Source organism: Amblyomma americanum, chromosome 2 (assembly GCF_052857255.1).
Source record: "Amblyomma americanum isolate KBUSLIRL-KWMA chromosome 2, ASM5285725v1, whole genome shotgun sequence".
NCBI classification, from domain to species: Eukaryota; Metazoa; Arthropoda; class Arachnida; order Ixodida; family Ixodidae; genus Amblyomma; species Amblyomma americanum.
In genome coordinates this window covers 33,849,081-33,870,042 of record NC_135498.1, presented here as the reverse complement: position 1 = coordinate 33,870,042, position 20,962 = coordinate 33,849,081, and the positions used below count along the sequence as shown (strand labels likewise).

The 20,962-nt window shown below is 48.1% G+C and overlaps 1 protein-coding gene across 1 annotated transcript in view; it reads right to left on the bottom strand.

Annotated features, from left to right (window-relative positions):
* Positions 1 to 19,249, bottom strand: part of LOC144120948 (uncharacterized) — a 79,321-nt gene extending 60,072 nt beyond the window's left edge. The window contains exon 1 of the mRNA XM_077653775.1: positions 19,214 to 19,249. Coding sequence (XP_077509901.1) covers positions 19,214 to 19,216 — 3 coding nt within the window. The 5' untranslated portion in view covers positions 19,217 to 19,249. The remainder of the gene's footprint in view (positions 1 to 19,213) is intronic.
* Positions 19,250 to 20,962: the final 1,713 nt, after the last annotated feature.

Sequence of the window (20,962 nt, the reverse complement as noted above, 5' to 3'; positions counted from 1 at the left end):
CGGCGTTGCGTGTAGAGAAGTAGGGAAAGAAAGGTTAGGAAAGGTCCGAGCTTGAGCTCCCGCTGAATCCTTCGAAACGAGCTGATGTATACTTACTACGGAGAAGGGGTTATGTTCCTTTTCTTGTTGTTGGCGTGTGTCTCGCATTTCTATTTGTGCATTGCATGGAGAACAGAGTACTTTTAGTCGGCTTGTGCAAAGGAAACGTATTCAGGATAAACACCGCGTATCGTTCGATGATACAAAATTTTAGCGGTGGCAGCGCTACGAGCAGCAGCCCGATATATACTTCTCCATTTTTGTCCCGACCGCCAGACAGGGCTGGACATTCGTCCACTGTTTATCGAACCACAGCGAGGGAAGGGAATCTCAGCGCGAGAATCCGATCCTAGCGCAGCGGGTGGTCGTGGGATCGACAGGCAGAAATAAAAGGAACAGGGGAAAAAAAGCCAATGAAAGATCAACGACGATAAGACAACGAACACAGCCAGCACCTTGGCCACGGCGCACTGACAGGAACGTAGAACGAGCGAGCTCCATAGTAGAGAAAGAAAGAACACGAAAGAAGGGATAGAAGGGAAGCGCTACTGCCAGACGCGGCCAAATAGAAGGTGTGTGGGCCGGTTTGAGGGATAGCGCAGAACGGGAAATTGCGGTGCATCGAATTCCTTCCTGGCCGGTCGATGTAAGGCAGGCGTGAGGCTACTCTCGCTGTTTGGCCGTTGTCATTGTTGTTCGACGCCGAAATGCGGGCGTGGTATAGAACTGGCACGGAAACGCCGAAATGCTAGCGGCAGCGAAAGAGACGCCTATCGGGCGTGCCCGAGCCCACGTGCGGGAAGATTGGCGCCTATGTGGATTTCCGTCGGGTGCGGAGACAAATCATCCCTCGTCCGAGGACGTCTCTTCCGCGCGTCCGAGCCGGCCTCCGTTGTGGCTCTGGCTATTCACGTGTGCGTCACAAGCAGGGCTGGTTCGCGCGATGATCGAAGAGCCTATAGCTGCGGGCCCGCGTTTCGCGGACTTGGAGCCGCGGTCAGCGCTAATAAATTTCTCCGCGAACAGCAAAATTACCGCTAATGTGTTTGTATTCTGTGCGCAAAAGAAATAAAAAACTCAACATAGCTAACGAAGCTCATGATGATTCGATTTCAATGGCGCAAATGAAGTTGGCCAAATGATGTCATTAGACGCTTTTAGAATAGAGTGACGCTATCGGTCAGGGGCATAAGGTAATAGCGGGGGGCCAGTACACAGGCGCAGGACAATAACGCCCCTCCCTCCATCTATTGTCCTGCGCATGCGCACTGGCCCCTATGCCCCTAGCCGATAGGCTCCTCCTATTATAAATGTCCCTATTGTGAACGTGTTCGGCCTGAGCAAAGCAGGATCAAAGACACGTTTCTCCAAGCATTTAGACCCAAAGGAAGCCGAGGATCAGCTCAGGAGAAAACTTGTACCCATTGGAACGCCGGTGCGAAATGGGTGGCACTGGGGACTGAACCGCGCACCTCGCCATTAAGAAGCGGATGCTCAAACCACTAAGCCATGGCTGAGGTCGCACGAAGATGTTAGGCAACCAGATGCATAAAGCGCGTTCAGAATGAGCAGGCAAGGAAAATGTTAGGAATTACTTCCGGGGTAACAAACACCACTGCTATTTTCGATTTATGGAGTTTGACTGCCGGCCAGAGGCGCTTATTCTTTTCCTAAACCGATGAAGTGAGCTAAAAGCAAATTTTCAGTGGTGTAACAGAAGGAGCGATGAGCTCAGCTCAAGCCGATGTGCCTGAAGAGCGCGACTAAGAAAAAAATACCCCACGTTTGGCAGATTCTTAATAACGGAGTAATTACTTATTTGCATCCACTCAAGCGCAGCCATGCAGCTACAAAGGAAAGACGCACAGCTTCCACAGAAACTTAGTAACTAAAGAAAAATTCGTCCTGGTCCGGGGTTCGAACCCGGGCCTATTACTTCACCGGAGAAGTTGCTCTACCAACTAGTGGTGGTGGCGGAAACTTTTGCCAAAGATGTAAAGATGTTAATGCAGGATGTAAAGTGCCCCCTACATGGCACTTGGATGCTCCCTCACTGTGAGGAGGCACCCCTACAAAGCGAAAGATAGCCCTTGAAGAGCAATCCTTCTCAGAGCGCTGGAGAAGAGCCGGCGCTGGTCTTGTGAAGTTTCGGTCATAAGAGTCTCCCCGTAAGACTCCGCCACAGACGGGGATGGGGGATGAGGGAAGGTGGGGCATGTGAGCAGGGTGTGTAGAAAGTCTCCTGGTTTTCCGCTAAGTTTGCATGACGAGGGGAATTGGTCTGGGTATCGGGCGTGTAGTAGTATGGGGCATGGTGCAGTCCGAGTTTGTATTCGTCGCCACTGTGCGTCCTGCGCTATGGTGAGAGATGGAGCTGGGGTGCGTACTCCCTTCGTTGTTCCCGGTAGTACGAGAGAATCACGGAAGGATAGCAGGTGCTCCTCGACCCGTGCAAGGGGCTCGACTCCCGCCCGGAATGTGACACCTAGGGCTAAGGAACGAACCTCCTCGTTGCCAGGGAGGCCGCCATGTGCTGGCGTCCAGATGAGGGTTATAGGGCGCCGGGGCTTCCAGAAGCGTAGTAAACGAGCAGCAGTGCGGGATATGTAGCCATTGGCATAGTTGAGAACGGCAGATTTAGAATCAGAGATAATTTTTGTAGCAGATGTAGAAATGAGAGCAAGCGCGATGGCTGGCCTCTTCTGCCTCTGTGGTAGAATTGGTGATGATTGAGCTGGAGGTCAGAAGCTTTGCTTGATTGTCGGCTACCGCCAGTACCATACGGGACCCTGCCGTGTACTCCGCTGCGTCCACGTAGACCACCTCATGGTCATCGCCATACGGTTTGTGGAGGGCCCGAGCCCTTACTACTCTGCGGTCCCTGTCCCGCTCAGGGTGCATGTTCTTGGGGACGGGGGATACGTTGAGGTTAGAGCGGAGGATAGGAGAAAGGCGGACCCCCTCGGTAGGGTGTGTTCTAACTGGGGTAATAAAGTGCGACCAGCCTCTGAGTTGGATAGACGGGATATTAGCTCTACCAAATGAGCTAACCTGGATAGCCAGCACATGGGCGAGAGCGAATTGAGCCAGTGAAGCGGTGGTCCCGGGTTCGAACCTCGGACCAGTACGAATTTTTCTTTAACTACGAAATTTTTGTGGAAGCTGTATAGCTTCCCTTTGAAGCCGTATGTATGGCTGCGCTTTGGCGGCGGCCAACCAGTAATAGCTCCCTTAATACAAATCTACTCCACCTTGTTGGATTCCTGTAAACATTTGACCTATGAATAGTGGGACGTTGACGCAGTTTGTCTCTGGGAAACTCACTTTATACGGTTGGTGATGCAAATCGTAGAACATGTCTTATTTCATATCTGTCACTCACGGAGTAATCGCTGGCACTCTTAGCCAAGTCTTAGTGAATGTGACGAACGCCTAATCAGTTCCCTATATAGAGAGGGAGACACGACACGGTTTCTGCAGTGTTCAATCTTTAGGACCCGTCGTTTGCATTGTCTATTTTTCTCTGCAGGCTCCTGTTCGAAACAACTGTTACCGCGTACCTCGGGACGGAGCACAATGAAAAATGTCCTACTCTCGACACCGGACGTCGAGACAAGAGAGAAAAAGTAAGAAGGAAAGAGAAGCTGTCTGTGCTTTCTAGAAAGGGAGCATAGGCCAGAAAAGTTTCATTATAAGCCGAACAAAAAGGAACAAGGCGAATGAGGGCAGTCTATGATTGGCAGGCTGTGGTACGTGGAGGCAAGCCGACGGGCGATAGGAAATGAACAGGTCCGTTGCGGCATACAAGGCCCGCCGAGATTGAAGATTTTCCTTCTGGCTGCTTTGTTTCAGTTTCGGCTCGCTCAATCTTTTTGACCCCCTCTCTCCGACTCCCCGTCCTTACTGCTTTTTTTTTTCCTTTTTCGGAGACCTAACGATGTCTTTAATAACTGTGACTGTGGATTCTGTGCTTCACTCTTTCCGCTGTGTCCGTTCCGTTCTTTTCAATCCTATGGCAAAATAACAGCGCATATTTCCAAATTGGCGACTGTCTCTCTGTTTTGCTGCGCGATTGTCCAGCTAACGGCAGCTCTGGCCACGTGCCCATTTCCCTTTGACGACCGGTACGTTACCTTAATGGCAGCGCAGTCATCCGCACTGTATGGGGAGACTTCGAATGATTCGTCGTTCATTACTACTCTAAAGATGTGTGCAGATGATACGGTACAGAAATCTTAATTTTCTCTAATGTCCCATATCGTTGCGACTTAATTTAAGCGCCTAAGGTTATTTTAATGAATTCTTTGCGCATGTACACCCGCCAATAAAGTTTATTAAACGCTAAATCAACGAAGAAAATAATTTATTTGGACACAGGACGCGTACGCTTGTGATTTATAATGTTGCACTCCGTAATTGCGCACAAAGAATCACGCTTCATATGTTTTTTTTTTTTTTTCAGGCTGTATAGAAAGACGTCGGCGAAATAAAGTTTTCTCGCTAAGGTCACGCTTTGTGAAGAGTTGAATGAGTGCTTCCGAATAACTAAGCGCACCAGCCTGAATCCAACAAGCAGTGTTTACAACTAACCAGGCACGCCTGTTATTTGTGAAGGCGACAGGCCGATCAGTACCTCCTTTACGCGTTCACTAATCATCGTAGCTGTAACTAGAGAGCATAAAATTGCGAGTGGTCGTCACGGAATACCATGCGATATAGTGTTTTCATTGTTCGGGCATCATTAGGCATCAAATTCCTACTCAGCTATTAAGCGAGTCAGGTTTCGAACGGTAGTACACTAACCTAATCCAGTTCTTCTAACGCTTTGTACCTTTCCTCCAGGGTATATTTTTTTCGCGTTGTCTTTACGATGGCATAAAACTTGTGCCACCGGCTGGATCGCGAGCACTAAGGTGCGCTCAGCGAAGCGGCCTGGCACGAAGCAGTATATAGTAAACGGGATCTCGTCAAACCACACGCGATGCAGGGAGCGCTCAAAGGGAAGTGGTTTCAGCCAACACCCTCTCAATGCTAAGGCCTCTCCACCGGCCGCGTGACGTCACGCCAAGGGACCGTGCAGGCCCCGCGCTCCGCGATTTCAGCGCGCCGCGCCCGTCTGCACTATTCGGGTACTGCCGTACGTAGCTGCCTTATAAGTGATTCCTTCATTTTCATTTTTGTCGTTGCTGCAGAAAAGAAATTCGCTAGTTTGTGCGCGCCTTAGGCTATCATTTTATCTGCTTTATATATTTTTTTTATTGCAGAACACCTTATTGTCAAGAAAGTTCGAGCTGCTAATACAGTTTTTTATAATAAACAATTTAGCATACGGCCGCCAATTTCGCATTATTGGTCATTATAATAAAAAATTGATTAGTTAATTTCAATTAATCATCTAATTATTAGGTTCTATCACGTACATGATGTCTGCCGTGCGGTAAAATCCATCCGCACAGACCGCACATGCGTATATCTAGTTGTTAAAGTAGAAGTTCGTGAACATTGAAAAAAAAAACACCGTCTACTGCGCATTGTGTTAGTTTTATTCTGTATTGTGTTTTGCTTAAAGCTTTCACACACAGCAATAATGACACTCACAATAATGTTGCGCTGTTGAGTATTTGTACAGCTAATCTGACCCTTACAATAAAAAACGACGAGACACCAGCAATGAAGTGTGCGCAAAGCATTTTTATTGCTTGGGAATAAAACTTACTTCTTCTTAAGCGTTGCTGCTTTCCGGGCTGCGGCCTTCTGCTGCGCATTGTCTTGTATGGCATCATTTCTTAGTTTGCAAAAGTTGTTTAGAACAACGTTGGTTGCAACGCGTACTACCAAGCGCAGGAGAGTTTGTGCAGTGTGGCCATTTTCACATGTCTCAATGTCGTGTTCGTCCAGGAGGGAAATCGTCTGTGAAATCACGACACCACGTTGATTTCTACAGGAGAGAAAATCTTCCGCGGTTGCTCCAAAAGACAACTTCTCTGCAACTAGTTTAGTCATCAGTACCATGTGAACTGTGCATGGCTGGGGAAACTTCAGCCCTCCTCTCGACAGGTTAGCTATCATGGCAGTATTTTCCGCTTCGATCTCTCGATTTTCAATCACCAATGTGCTGAAGCAAGCAGAACATGAAAGCTTCTTTAAAGCAGCATGAGCAGCGTATCCTGCAATGTAGACAATAGCATCCATGTCAGAGTGGGCGTGTGTAATATCGTCGTCGCTGACAGCCACAGAAAAGTTGCATGGGACAAGATCCTCACTTACGTCTTCAAACTCTGTTTCCTCGCGTGGAAATGTCAAAAGTTTTTGAAGACGAAGCTTCTTCTCACATTCGTAGAGCTGACGCACGGAAATGTGGTACTGTGATCCTGCCAGCTGGCGGTAACGGCCGAACCGGTCTTCTAGCGCATCCGTCTGAAATTTGCCCAGCAGTACGTACTTGAAGTGAAGTTCTTCTAAGCAGTAGCGCGAGAGTTCTACCAGAGAATAGCATGTCAGTCGCAAAGCACTGTGAGTCTCTTTCGTCAGCGAGCCACTGGTGATGTTTATTCTTGCCCAAGCGTCCAACCAGTCCACAACGCCGCTCAGGAAAGCTAACTGTGTGTCATCAACAGACCTTACAGGGTCTTGCATGCTGTCCCTTAGCCTCTGGCCTTTGCAAGGGGTCTTAACATTGACTATTTGCCACCATGTGAGGATAACGTCAATGAAAAGAGCAGTCGACTCAGCTTGAGGAATCTTGAACGCGGAACCATGTGTCCTGAGGGCATTTGAAACAAACTGATTAATGACGTCGAGAGCGAGCTTTACATTTTGCCGCTCCATTGAGGTTGGATTCACGGCTTTTGCGTTCAGTCTGTAAGCAGCCTTCACAAGCGACGTCTTCTCTGAAGAATAAAGCTGCCGCACAGCTGCGAAAGAAGCAGCTTTCATACGAGGAGGCCCTTCGGGCATTGCTCCACTCAAGTCCATTTCAGGGAAATAGAGGCATGTTCCAGGGTTTTTCTGGTTAATCCAATTGTTCCTAATGCACTTCAAGAGATGCACAGGATCGACCACGTAGAAAAGAGGGCGAGCGTTATCGGCTGGATGGGGATAGACAATGCTCACCTGAGGACTTGTAGCAAATAACGACATCATCTTGCGGTTCAGAGCATTGTTGTCCGTTATCACAGCGATAATTTTGAGCCCCATTTTCTCAACATTAATGATTATGTTCTTAGCATGCTCGTGCAAAATTTCTGCGCTCAGTTTGCTCACAGGTAATATGTGAATGACGTCCTTGTTTGCAGAAAGGAGTGATTGTACCATGAACACATGGGCTGTTGTTGCTGGTTCCGTTGAATGAACCGACGATCCTACTATTGTGCCCCCTTTGTAGTCGAAGTATGGTTTTATGTGGATCTCATCGATCATCAGGGTCACTGTCTTCTCGTGGTCTTTCATTGATTTGACTCGTTCTCGGATGTAGGAGAGACAGTGCGGTTGATTTTGCTCCACAAGAGGGTCAGCTTTGTAATTTGAGCAAACACGGCGCAGTGTGGAAGGATGGGGCAGAATGATTCTTGATGCAGCTCTTGTGAAGTGATATGCGTGAGGAGAAATTGAATTCAAAATACTGGCGAATACCAGCAGCTCTGCGCTATACACATGCTGTTTCGCGAGGAGAAGCTCTATCTGCTCAACCAGAAATTTCAGCAAAGAAGACTGTTCTTTCGTCGTATCACTGTCCTCAATGAGGTCTGCAAGCAGTGAACCGACAAACTGCAATACTTTAGTATGTTTCGACTCTTTCGTCACCTCAGGTATATTATGCAAGCCTATCTCGAGTTCTTCTAGCAGCAAGGACAGGCTGGAGGTGTCGCATACTTGAGCTGGCAGAATCCTGCCTGAAGGAAGCGACAGAAGCTTCACTCCATTCAAGAAAACAGAAAGTGACAGATCAGGGAGAACTACCAAGGCGCATTTCACATTAGGTGAAGGATCATTCTCGATGAGAAGGAACCTAACGCACTGCTCATCGACAGAAACGGTCCAGAATTTCGTGTTGCAGATTCCAGGCAACTTAGATTTGAACTCCTCGTAAGATGAAACTTTGTTTCTTTTCTGTTCAAGCTCATTAGACTGAAGTGACTTCCTCATAGCCTCCTGCAAAGCAGCGTTTTCCCTTCTTGCTTTTTTCGTCTCTGGCGATTCACTCCGTCCAGGCGTTGAGGACAAGTATTTTGGGCAGTTTGGAAAAACAGAAGGCGCAGCATCAATCTTCAACTGTAGCCTGTCACGCTTCACCTCTATTATTTTCCCTGTCAGTTCATCTTGGTGTGACAACGTCGTAATGAAGTCGCCTGCGTGGAAGTGCAGTTCACACACCTGCACGAGAAAATGAAGCAAGGCCATTCGCCATGACTCTCCATTGCCTAAAACACTAAGTAAAAAGAGTCTGAATAGTGAACAGCTTTTACATATTTACACAGCTTTTACACAAGCCTTATGCACATCCACAGAACTAAATGCTTCCTGGACAATTCATACATAAGTGTAAGAAGTGATATCATTGCCTACAAAGACAGCATGCCTTTCCGGGAGCGACAGCTCACAACTAAGATAATTACCAGCGCCTATTAAGCAATATTTCAGAGTCTTACCCTCGAATGCTCTGTAGGTGTGAAATCCTTCCGTGGAATGGCTCGCAACCAGGCTTTTCTTCGTACTTCGTCTCTTGGGAAGCAATAAACACGTACTTTGGGACCATTCTGGTAGTTCCCGCGGCACCCGGGAACACAGCACCGGCCCATGTTTCACGAAGTTGCACTCGCTACACGGCAGGCAATCAGTTTCCCATTCGTGCGCTAGCACAGGTACGCACGCCACACAAGAAACGGCCACACGAAACAGACACAGCCGTGCGAGGAGCGAACGGAAATGCACCCAACGCCAGGCTGAAAGACTCAAGCAGCAGCTAGACGCTCACTGCAAGACTGCGTTCGTGTCTGTGCTTGCCCGGGCAAGCGCGAGCACATCGAGGGAGACAACCGAGCGGAGCGGAGCCGCGCTTGGTGAGCAGCCTGACCGGACACTTGGCGTGACGTAGCGCGTGTGGAAAGGAGGGCCTGGAGAGGCCTGAAGAAAGTATTTAGAGGGTGTTGTTTCAGCTCGCCCGTACCCTTCCTCTCCTGTTCCTTTCCTCCTCTCCCTCGTTCTTTCTTTCTCTCCCGAGCACCCAAACTCCGACGTTTACCGCGTCAGAAAAGTTCCAATGCTGCTCCGTCTATGGTGGCGGCAGCGGCGCGGGTCAAACTGACGACCTCCTTTAACGCTTAGCTCAGGCGGACCACGAATGCAGGACAGTTCGAGTGGCTTGTCTAATTTTATCCGCTCTTCTTTCATTGCTCTTCTTTTCTTTTTGTACGCACCCGTATTGGTTCTCCGCTCTTTTTTTTCCCCTCCAGTTTGAAGCAGGAGCTGTGCGCCTCCGGGAGATGCTGCCCGTTCGCCGCTCGCATCAGCGGAGGCCGGGGTTAATTTGGAGAGACTTTACGTCCTCTTTTCTTCCTTCTCTCTCTCTCTCTTTCTCTCTTTTCCTCTTTCTCGTCGGTGAGGGGCCCGAATTCGATTCACGTGTGATACGGTGAGCGAGCTTGGAGTGCGTGCCGGTTTGGGGTGTGTGTGTACACGATGTATGGGTGGCTGCTCCTGCCTAGGCAATTGATCGTCCAACAACCCTCCCCCCTCCTATTCCAACCTCTTCTCGGCACTGCACCATTTGCATTGGTTTTTGTTTTGTTTTTTTTGTTTTTTTTTCTGGGGGGTGGGGGGGGTACGGTATGGTCTGTGTCCTTTCCTGCCTTGGTTTGTGTTTGTTTTTATACTCTTAGGCTCGCTAGGTAGTAGTGATGGCAAGGGTGTATCAGCCAGACTGAAGGACCCCGTTGGACAACAGCCTTGAACCAAAGAGCATCGATTCTTCGTCCTACTAGAGTTTCCTTTTTTGTATTTATGTTCCTCATTAGGACTGGCTCTGCGCTCTTGAGTAGTTTGGAGCTTCCCGTTCGCTTCGGGTTTTTTTTCTCCTTTTTTTGTCTTTTCAGCGTCGAGTGTGTTCGAAGCCGTGCTTTTATGCCGCGGAACTTAGTTAAGGGTCGGTTCATTAGCCGCGTACGTAAATCACGCCGGAACTCTTTTCGGTGAAAAGACAGTAAGCAAGAAAAGACTGCAGAGGAAAAAAAACGCATAGGAGAGTTAAGCAGGAAAGTAGGAAAGGAATGCAAACGTTTTAGGAGCGGACAAAGTGGAAGGATGCGACGTTATAATAAGACAGTGTGCCATGCACTATAAGCACAAATACGTCTATATCGAAATAAAAAGAGAATAAGCTCTCCTATAACGCACTCGCCTTTATAAAATGGAGTGCGCTTTCTGTTTACAGTGTGGAGGGCGCAATGCAGAGGACGGCCGGAGATTTGGGAGGGGACAGCATCGAACGAATGAAGTCTAGGTTGTACAAATTACTTCTCTGATCCACAGTTCCTGCGTAAATTTCGTCGTTTCAATAAACAGCACAGATGCTGTAGCGCTTTGTTTGGATGCTCCGTGATTTGAGTTCTGAAATATACAACCGTCGTCCACAAATATGCCATATTCATTATTAACGTAAATTATTAATCATCTCGTACTTTTCAGATTCGTGTGAGAAACCTAGTGTAGGTTTTCAGTTTTTAGCTAGGAGCTCCGACTAAACGAAAAAAAAAAGTCTTTCTATTCGAACTAGCCAAGTTTGTGCCAGCTCTCCAAGAATCGACATTTTAGCTTCCTTACTATACAAGTTAAATCATGAGCGATGAGTGCATATATTTCTTTGCTAGATCCAGACTAAGTAAGGCGCCGTCGGGGCCTTACGATCACTGAATTCCGAAACAGGCGACTGGAGAAGTCCTCGACCAGACGCTTGCTTGCGATCGAGCACGTACCGATCATTACTCAGAGCGCTCGGCTTACTAATTTCTGCCAACAAGATAGAGATCGTTTCTCGCTTTTAGTTTAACTGTAATACCGAAGCCGCTATACAATGACAGCTCTCTGCATAACTTGAGCCCTGCGTCAGTGAAAAAAAAAAAAAAACTTCAAGGTGGCTGCTGGGGTCACGTCCTGTGCCCTGAATACATAACATCATTTCGTCGGTGTCTCTCCCGCTGGGCAGAAAAATGACGGAAAAAAATAAAAATGAAGAGAAAAAGCGCTTATATGCTATAGCTCTGGAAAAAAAAACAGCGGAATTCAGCAGAAAAGACGTCGCCTATAGGCGAGCTCAGGAGGCGACAGAAGAGCGCAGCGCGGTGCGTGCTTTGATTTCTTGACACTGTCTCATCGGGTTTTACGCGAGAAGAGAGAACCGCCAGTATCGGCGCGTACGAGTTAGAGCAAAACAAAACTAAAAATAAAAACTTCCAGAATAAATGTACAGTCCGCTCAGTCGCGAATGTAGGTTGCGGATTGAGAAGAGCTTGGCGGAGATCGGATCATACGATTTATTTTTTCTTTTTGCTGCTTTGTTTCGTCATCCGGGTCTTTTTTATTATCATCGAACCACGTTTCTTCTTTAGTTCCTTCTTCCCGACTCCTGTTAGATTCATCAGTCGCGTCAAGGTTATAAGACACCGGAGCACGGCGCGGTCACGAAACTGGTTTCTCCCCTAATTTATATGTTTGATTCCGTTGGCCTTATATCCAGCCTTCTGTTCACATTTCCTTTTTTTTTTCAAGTTCTTTATGTGGACTGCCCTGTTAGACAAGCACGCCGCCTGAGCGCGCACAGAGCGCCGTCTATTCCGTGCCGACGGATTCAAAGAAAATCGTTCGATTCTGCCACACACGTGTCTGCAGGCTTCGTCGTTATCGTACACAGTGCACGTTCTTATACGCCTAAGCTAAATGGAGAGAGAGAGAGAGAGAGAGACAGGGGGGGGAGAGAAATAAAGAAGAAATAGACAGAAATACAGAAAGAAATTGGGACGTCGATGTGACTGTCAAAACGGCTCTCGTTAACGCATGACATAACTGTCTGTCGAGATATACACGGCGAACCACCAATTCGGTGCAGCACCTTGAAAGCTGCAGGGAGAGTGCGGACTCCGCCACGTGGTCGGATCGGCGTAAAAAAGTAGTCCCAAATGCGCGCGCAGCGGTACAAATGGAGTTTCTCGTCCGCTTTGCGAACGAATTCGGGGTACCTGAAATTTGAGAACCGCTGACGCGAACTGCCTCTGCGTGAGAAAAAGACGAGAAAAAAAATTAAACATGCGGACGGCCGAAATAAATGTCCGGATAAGCGGCGCAACGACCGAGTGGTTCTTGAAAGCCGTCTCTCGCTCTTCTGATTGGACCAGATACACACATCGGCTGCTTTGACAGCGTTGCAGGGATTTACCGATACGGAATGTGAGGCGATGTGTGCGCGCTTCGTCGGCTCGCGTAATAGAGTTTTTTTTTTTTTTTGCTTCTCTTCATCACCCTGTGTCAGGTGGGGGAGCTACTTATCTCTCGTGATCCGCGATATCGTAGTCGCCGACGCTGGGTGGTGACTTGAGACCGGATTCTGTTTGCGTTCTGAATGGAAGCCTTTCGGCACACGTTCCTGTTTTTTTATAAGTCAACACTCCGCATTCTTGCGCTAACGTATTCGTTAACTAGTTCCGCCCATTAGGACAATCTTCAGATTACTACGACAACAGGGAAGTCGAGGGCAGATATGAAATGTTCTGAGTTGGAAGCATGCCAATAATCAAAAAGCATAGGCGCAGCAGTATAGTGGAAATGTTATTACTAAATTGGGTAGTTTGTAGACGCTAACTGTTTATTGCCAAAAGTCAGCTAAAAAATATTCGCGCATCCATACGTACGTACGGCTTGAAGCTGAAACCGCACATCCACGTGTTGGCGGAAATACCTCCTAGTGTAATGCAAGGTGGGTGTAGGCAGTGCAGGCGATGGAGCTAACAGGTACCGATGTTTATATTACAAAAGCTTAGCATCATATGCTTCCAGGATAGTCCCAATGTAAGCCTTTCTTCTCCGAAAACCACAAACTATTGTCGCCTCAAATGTCTAAACAGAATAATCCGCCATTCTGACCAGGCACAATTACTGGCGCTCCGCACAGGCTTGCAAGCTTTACGTCACGGTATTTTACTACCCACCGTCACGCCCGAGGAAGACAGCGCATTCAGGCTGCCGTTAGGTGTCTGTCAAATAACTTTCGCCGGGGGGTCATGCTCGGTTTGCTTAGTTGGAGGTAATATGCGCTGGCGAGCGCAGATGGGAGGGAATGTTTTTAAGCGCGGTGTCTGGCGTCTGTCTGCACTTAAGGGAATGTGTAGGATCCTAAAAAACAGAAAAGCGAACCGAAGCTATGCGTAAGCATACTGCCGCTTTTCAACGTCCGCTTCCGCGTGACCTTCGACCTCACGAGAGTAAGTGCTAGGGTTAGGAAGGCGTCAAGTACGGAGGTGCATTTGAACAGGGTGGATCGGCCACGTACTCGGCTTGTGTTTGAACAGCTGGATGAGAAGAGCAGCGGACGCGCTTAAGCGGAAGTGGATTCGCCGAGTTGCTGCTGGAAGCACAGGACTGACCACCTTACACGCCTAGTGCCTGTCCCGTTTGTTCTTTAGGGGCTGCTGTTCATATATTCGCAATGCACAAGTCATGTTCTTTAGGTGCGCCATGTGGACGCGACATGAAACAAACCAACAAAAAGTTTTGTCGCTTTGTGGATGCCTTGACAGAGGATAGTCTTTCAGTTCTAGTATATACTCAAGCGCGCTAAACGCCTCTAGTTAGAGGCCTTGACCAAATTAATGTGCATAGCGCAAAATGAAGTCCCCGTGAACGGCTTCGGAAGTTACTTATGGAAGTGAAAGACTTGTTATTTTTTTTTAGGTGTGAGTGTTTCTGGTGTTCTTCTTTTTCGGTGTTTATGTTCGCGAAAAAGAAAATGTTGCAATGAGCTGATTTAAGCACATCGCGCCGAAAATTAAAAAAATCAAGAAAGCTTCGTGAGATATAAATAACGAAATGAGTACAAACTTTCTCGCTATCGATTACGCTGTTACATGACTATATTTACGTGTACGTGTATAGAAAGGTTCGCCATTTGGCACATTGTCTCCTAGAAATATTTATTCACAACTTCCCCTTTGATGATGCCTAAACAGCTGGATTGCCAACGTATTACTGCGAAGCAATAATTGGAGGGGTCACTAAATGTAAGATGCTAACATTCACAGCGCATTTAAGCATGTTGCGAACAACCGTCGTGTCTTCCGGCGTATCCACTGCGCTTAGAACCGCGAGCTTAATGCGCCGATTCACCTACACACGCAAGTCTAAACCTTGCCAAGTCTACACCCAGGGCATGGTCTATGCCTATGGGTCTAGACCTCGCCTTCTATTCTCATAAAACAACTAAACTCCAAGAGGCAAAGAAGTAATAACACATATCCACTCGCGATGCTCTCAGAGCGGCGACCTCGGCAAAATACGCCCTTCGGGAGCCACCTAATGCTTTTTCTCTTTATGGCGCAAGAGGGGCAACAGAAAGTGCCATTCGATTGTGCAAAGTCGTGTCGTTTTTCCTGCACGACAAAGGCACTCGGGGCGGAATGGCATGTATTGTGCACTTCGTGGTGCTTTATGGCGACACATATATAGCGTGAAATAGGAGAAAAGCTCTCATAGTATATACGCTCGCCGTTTCCCCATTTGCCCTTGTAACCCGAATTCAGGCGGCTGCCGTCTGGTTCGTGAACGCATTTGTTTAATAAATGCTAGGTACGAAAAACCAACGACAAAATCTCGCCGAAAAATATCGCGACACAGCGCGACGCCGTCGTATGTGGCGAGGTTGTGTAAGCTTGAAAGTCGTCCCGCTTACAGCCTGAAATGCCTTGCTCTGTTCCATACCTCTCCAGTCTACACCCCCCCCCCCCCCCCTCCTACGCTCTTGTCTGTCTTGATCCTGACAAATACGTTCCTAAGACTTGGGGCAGCAGATGCATACTATACGCAGGATTGTACGAGACATTATGCGCACATGCTGACTGAAACAAACACACATTCTCGACAAAAGTAAAATAGGCCAGCGAAGCATTATTCGCCTCAGCAAGCGTGGAAGCGTTGGGTTGAGCTGCGCCGTGTATATTGTAGCGGACGACACATTCCACGGGCTCCGCCCCCCCCCCCCCCCCCCCCCCCCCGACCTGTGCTGACAGGTCGATGTGTTCGCCAGTTGCCTGCTTCCTGCGTTAGGGCCCTGGCGTGGATTTCGGAGACATGAAACCGTCGTGCAAAGCGGTGCCGAATCATCAGTGGCTGTTAAGTATTACGATATGGTGGTTAGGTGAGATTTTTCGCAATTTGACGCGGAGAGGAAAAATAGTGTATGTAGTGGGGAGTTAGTAAACGGGATGCCTCTATTCTACCTCGCTATATTACTCGTCGTAGATTTGAAGCTAAGAGCTCGAAGCAACGCCTTTTATTAGATCATCATTGTCATGCTTTCATGAGCCAATTTCTGCAAACCTTCGCTTCGCGCTCTTAGCTTTCATAAAAAATGCTAGAAAAAGTGAGATGGCGTGTATAGGTTCCTAGAAACCAGGCAAGTGAAATTGTTTAGGTAGCCTATTTTGTTTATCGTTGTGCTGCTTATCGTTGTGCTGTTTATTTCTGCTTGCTGCCCTAATTGCGCTTCATGAGAGAGCGGCCGCAATTCTTCGCACAACATTTCTGAGCGATAAAACAAAAGCGCAATTTTATACTTTCTGCGATATGTCTAGCGTGGTCAGTGTGAGCCGATGTCAAAGGCCGTAGCCATCAGGACAAAGCTATCTTGATAACTATTAAAGGTTTGATACGCCGTCAACTACCTTGCAGTGTAATGACTGTACATAAATGCTGTTTTTCTTACCGCGAGAATTTTGATGATTTTAAATGTTTTAGTTCGTTAATGCGCGCTTCTCATCGTCGTCAACCTAGCTCATTCACATTTGTTGGTATTCTAGGCATGACCACTGCTAATTATGCTAAGGCAATCCTGAGGCACATTTACTTTTTGTAGTCATTGTTTATTAGAACGATAAGTCTTGTATTCTATTGCCATGCTCGTGCTATGTACACGAGGCATTTACGAAGAAATGTCAGCGAAGGACTACTTAAAATATGTACACAGGTATTTTCGTGACAAATGTCGGCGAGATTTTTTTTTTCTTTAGCTGCGGTGTTTCTACAATTGAGTAAAATCTGCTTCCAAGCGGTAAACAATTTGAGGTGACTTCAGCTCCTTCTTTAAAGTGATGAATAACCGATCGACAACTTGATGCACAGCCCGCGGCAGAACATTAAAAAAAGAGCACACAATACATGCGATCAAAGATAAAATCAAAAGCTTCGAGGTTTGGAGGCCGGCGTGATTTTTTTTTTTAGTGCAGGCGAGAACAACTATACGCAACAGTTCAATATTTTTTCATTGATCAGAGCACATTTCGAAGACTACTAGAACTAAGTTATTGTTTGAGACTATCCAGCACTGACACTAATCCCTTGTATGAAAAGCGAAAGTGGGCTTTGCCTCCTAAAGAGCAGTTGCGTGGCGAAGCGAGCAGTGCGTCTTTTGTGTCGACTGTTCAATGGCCATCTGCTCTAAGACGAGGCAGCATTTTCCCGAAGAAAAAAGTGAAATATCTGAGTAGACACTTCGGGGAACCAGTTCAAATACTCATAGCTCGAGCTAGAACCATACTACTGCGCAATCACCAAATGTTGTACACCTCAAGCACTCTGTATTCAGTAGTAAGAGGGTTGCTGCGAGGTTTTTGTGAGTGTAGTCGAAGCTACACTGACGGTCTCGACGTTTATGGAATGCTCTGTAGAAATAAAGGATCTGATAGACAGCCATATAAGGATTCGAGCTATTAGTAAGTGTTAGAGTAAGCCGAACATGTTGACACTGCGCCATCAGTTGTGACGCCAGAGGCACAACGCAACGAATCCGCCACAAGGTGAAGCAAGCTTTATGGTACGAAACCAAACGAAGACACTTAACAAATACACCAAGTTAGGTTCCATGTTAAGTTAAGGCAACCGCAAGAACACTAGTTTAACAGCGTATATGCTTCAAGCTACTTTAAGTTTACTCTTTACGGAAGCGAAGTTTTAGTACGTGTATAGCGAATTGGAGAAAGAGTGAAGAGAAGGCCTCTTTCTGCCGTTTTTCTTACCTCCATCAGGCGGGCAAGAAATTTTAACGCTCTTTAAAAACGGTCTACAAGCAAATAACGTGGTTAATCCTCCAACAAGTCTTGACTGGAGACCCATATGTGGGCGTTAGCGCGTCCCTCGGCAACAACATGCGGGCACATTTAAGATGACTGGAGATCTCTTCCCGGAATTTTTTCTTGCTTTCAAATCAACGCCATGTAAAGCAATCAGTGTTGCTTCCTTTATTTGTCCTAGAAGTAGCAAGGAGGTTTGTTCCCAGAGAGCTCGGGCATAATAGGAAAAAAAAAAGGAAAAGGGGGATATTAGGTTTAGAAAATGAAGGAAAAACGCAGCGCCTGGCAATTTCCGGTGCTGAATCCGTGGGAAAAGTACCAGGCGTGCCGCCATGCAAGCTTTATAACTGTTTTAGAGAGCGGGCGACATTCTAATAAGGAACCCTAATAACCTCAAGAAAGTGCGTCTGGCCATGCAAAGCTCTGGACGACGTGTTCAAGCAGCTGTCCGCTCTTTGTGCTCGGCTTTTAAAACAAAAAGTACAAAAAGAGTTCGTTGGAACAGGACGCGTGAGAGCTGTTTTGTGTTTGGCGTGGATGCTCAGCGAATTGTCACCCGCCGTCGAGCATGTCCCATGGAAAGAGAAAAGTCACTTTTCAATCCTGAAACACGCCGCCGATCTGCGCACTTCCCAGCTACAACGTTTACTCTTTGAAAGAAAAAGTCGCTTGTTTAGTTTGCACTCGAACAAGATGAAAGATTAAAGAACTCTTCGCTTTCTGTTCTTTTTTTATTTTCCTTTTCCAGTTCGTCTTTCAAGTGCTTAGTAAGCAGGCGTGCGTCGCGAATTCGCGCTCAGTGTCATTTGCTTGAATTAGGTTTTTTTTTTTTTACGCGCCAGTCTTCCTTTCTCTTCGAGCCGCTTCAAACAACGCGCCACGAAGTGGGAGTATAGTGCATACGCCTTTATTACTGTCATCGATCAAACTTTACCACGTCACACTCGTGGGCTGCTATTCACTTTTCTACTTTGTTTCTATACGCTGCAAAGTTTGATCCCAAAGCAGCAGCTGCGTCTACGCTGAACACCTCGTGCTGTCGGTGATAATGCTGCGTCATCGGATCTTCGCTTTGACCTTTAGCTTTAACTTTTATTTCCCCTCAGTCACCACCTAAATTAGCCGGAACATGTTTTTGCGCTAGCTTGCGCTTCGCCGCAAGTTTTTTTTTTTTTCTCGTGTCTTTGTTTGACCGGAAATCGCACTTTACGCTTACGTACTTTCATAGAAACAGCGCTCACGAAAGCTGTGGGGGAGTAGGCTTTGGATCAAGCTTATTTCATTATTTGATAGCAACAATGATGCGGAAATTTAGACAAGTGGCAACAATTTGTTTATAGCAAGCGAGTGGAATTATTAGGCTACACGCGAAAACAATGACAGGCGCTAGAAGTTCGCGATAAAGATTTATCAAAAGAACGTGAAATATATTTACGGACATTTCAAAGTGCCGGTCTACGCGTGCGTAATGTCACGTGGGAGCTAGCGGCATCGACCTCGATACAGTGCGATCGGCCCGTACCGTATCATCTACCGCGGCATTTATGAGGCGCAGCTCTTGATATAAAAAACAGTACCCCCGAGTACTGTCATCTTGATGGGTGCAAAGGTGACATCATTAGTACTTTAACGTCGCCCTTTAAAGCCTTTATACGTGCTTTTGGAAGCGTTCGTGATTGATTTCCTGTACTTTAATCTATCGGTTACCAGGTCGTGCTAACAAGGAATAAAACTATTGAACAGCTGCTGAACACGCGGACGGCAGCGCGCGTTCTCATCTCCTGTAACGATCCTGAATATAGGCGAAGATTGTCGCCAGCGTTAAGCCAGAATGAACGAGCACTCACCATGCTTTTCTTGCGATACTGGCGAGAGCACGCGGCGTTGTTGTCGTCAGCGAAGGGTGCGCGTCGTTGTCAGCCAAGCACGCCGGGATTGAAGAGAACGTCGGAGCGGCCGGAGACAGAACGGCAAAACAAAACAAAAACAAAAAAGAAAACGAGGAACTTTCAGCGACGTCAACAGTGCGCTTGGTCGGCCACCGGCTCAGCCATAGAGGTTAGGATAAACTGTCCTTTTTTTCCACCCCCGCGCGCGCCTCTCTCTCTCTTCTTCTCGGCTGTGGCGCGATCTCGGCGATCCGCCGGTTATCCCAAGTCCTCCGATGAAGAAGAGCAAGACAGGGCCGATGGGCGGCTGGCACGCGACGTACTACGCTGCGCTCTGGGCGAGCGTCGATTGACCAGCATCCGCTGAGGTCCACCTGTTTTTAAGAGGTGTCCTCTGCCCGCTTCCGCGCCGGCACGCCGCCCACTGCGCCTGCGCTGACTGTTCCTCCTCCTCCTCTTTTCTGCCCCTCTCGCTCTCTTACTCCTCCGGTTTCGCCCTTTCACTCGCTCCCAGCCTCACACCCTCGCCTCCTGCACCTCGCCCTTTCCCCCTCTCTCTACGCGACGATCTCGCTTTCCCTTTCTCATGCGGCCGCCGTTGCACGGCCCAATCGAAGCTGAGCCCGTATGGGGGCAGAAGACAGCGACGAAGACGCCGACACTTCTTGCCGAAGAAGCGCAACCTGGCCTGTCTCATTTCATCCCGCGACTGAGGGGCGCAGAAAATGCTTCCCCCGCCGCCACCACTAGCGATCTCGAAGAAATAAAAAGAAAATGTGATGAAAAAGTCCGATATTACCTCCGAACGCCCCCTGCCCTTCTCTCCCCCGTGTCCCCTCATCTCGCCTTGACGCACGCACGCACACACGTCCTCCTCAGCACGAAATGAACCCTGAAACAAAGAAGCACAGCTTACGGAAAACGACGCGTACGCGGTGAAGCAGCAGCAGCAGGAGAGAGGACCAAAGGCAGCAATTGCGGCTCGCCAGAGAAAGCAGAGCAAAACTCGGCGCAGTTTCGCACGCGCCTGCCGCGATCGGATCACTGTTGCGTTTTGTTGTCTGATGCCCTTCCCCTCACCGATGAGCCTTACTTCTTCTTTTCATCGTTCACTCCTTCCTTCTGTCTTTCCTTCTGTTTTCTTTTCATCGCTCCGCGCTCAGGTATCTTCTACTCGGCCTTCTGAACGCGCGCTTCCATGCGCTCTCTCTCTCTCTTTCTCTTACCCTCGCAACCACTCCCCTCACCCAGACGAGCTCGCGCGCACTTTGAGGGGCGCCGTGTTGTCTTCTCAGGCGCTCGCTTCGCTTTTTGGGCGGCCCAGTTCGATTCACGGCGAAAATTGTAGAGACTGGTTGACTTATCGTCTCCGGGCCCAAGAAGCAACGACGGCCAAAGCGTACAGCAGTGGCAGCAACAGCAACAACGCCGGCGCACAACGGCGAAGAGTCGATGTGCCGCGCCGAGATGGCGGTGGCGGCGGTTTGCTGGCTGGCCGTGTTGTGCGTGAAAGAATGAAGCGGGCTGGGGCGGCTTTAAAAGCGAAACAACAAATAAATAAACCGAAAAGGGGAAGGAAAGAAGCGGTGATGTAGAGTGGTTGTGTTGTTTTGGGACGGGCGCTCTCTCGCGGGCTGTTCTTGTATTGTTTAGGCTTTGACGCTGGGAGCAGTTTGAGGCGATGCGCTCTGCCCGCAGTAATGGCAC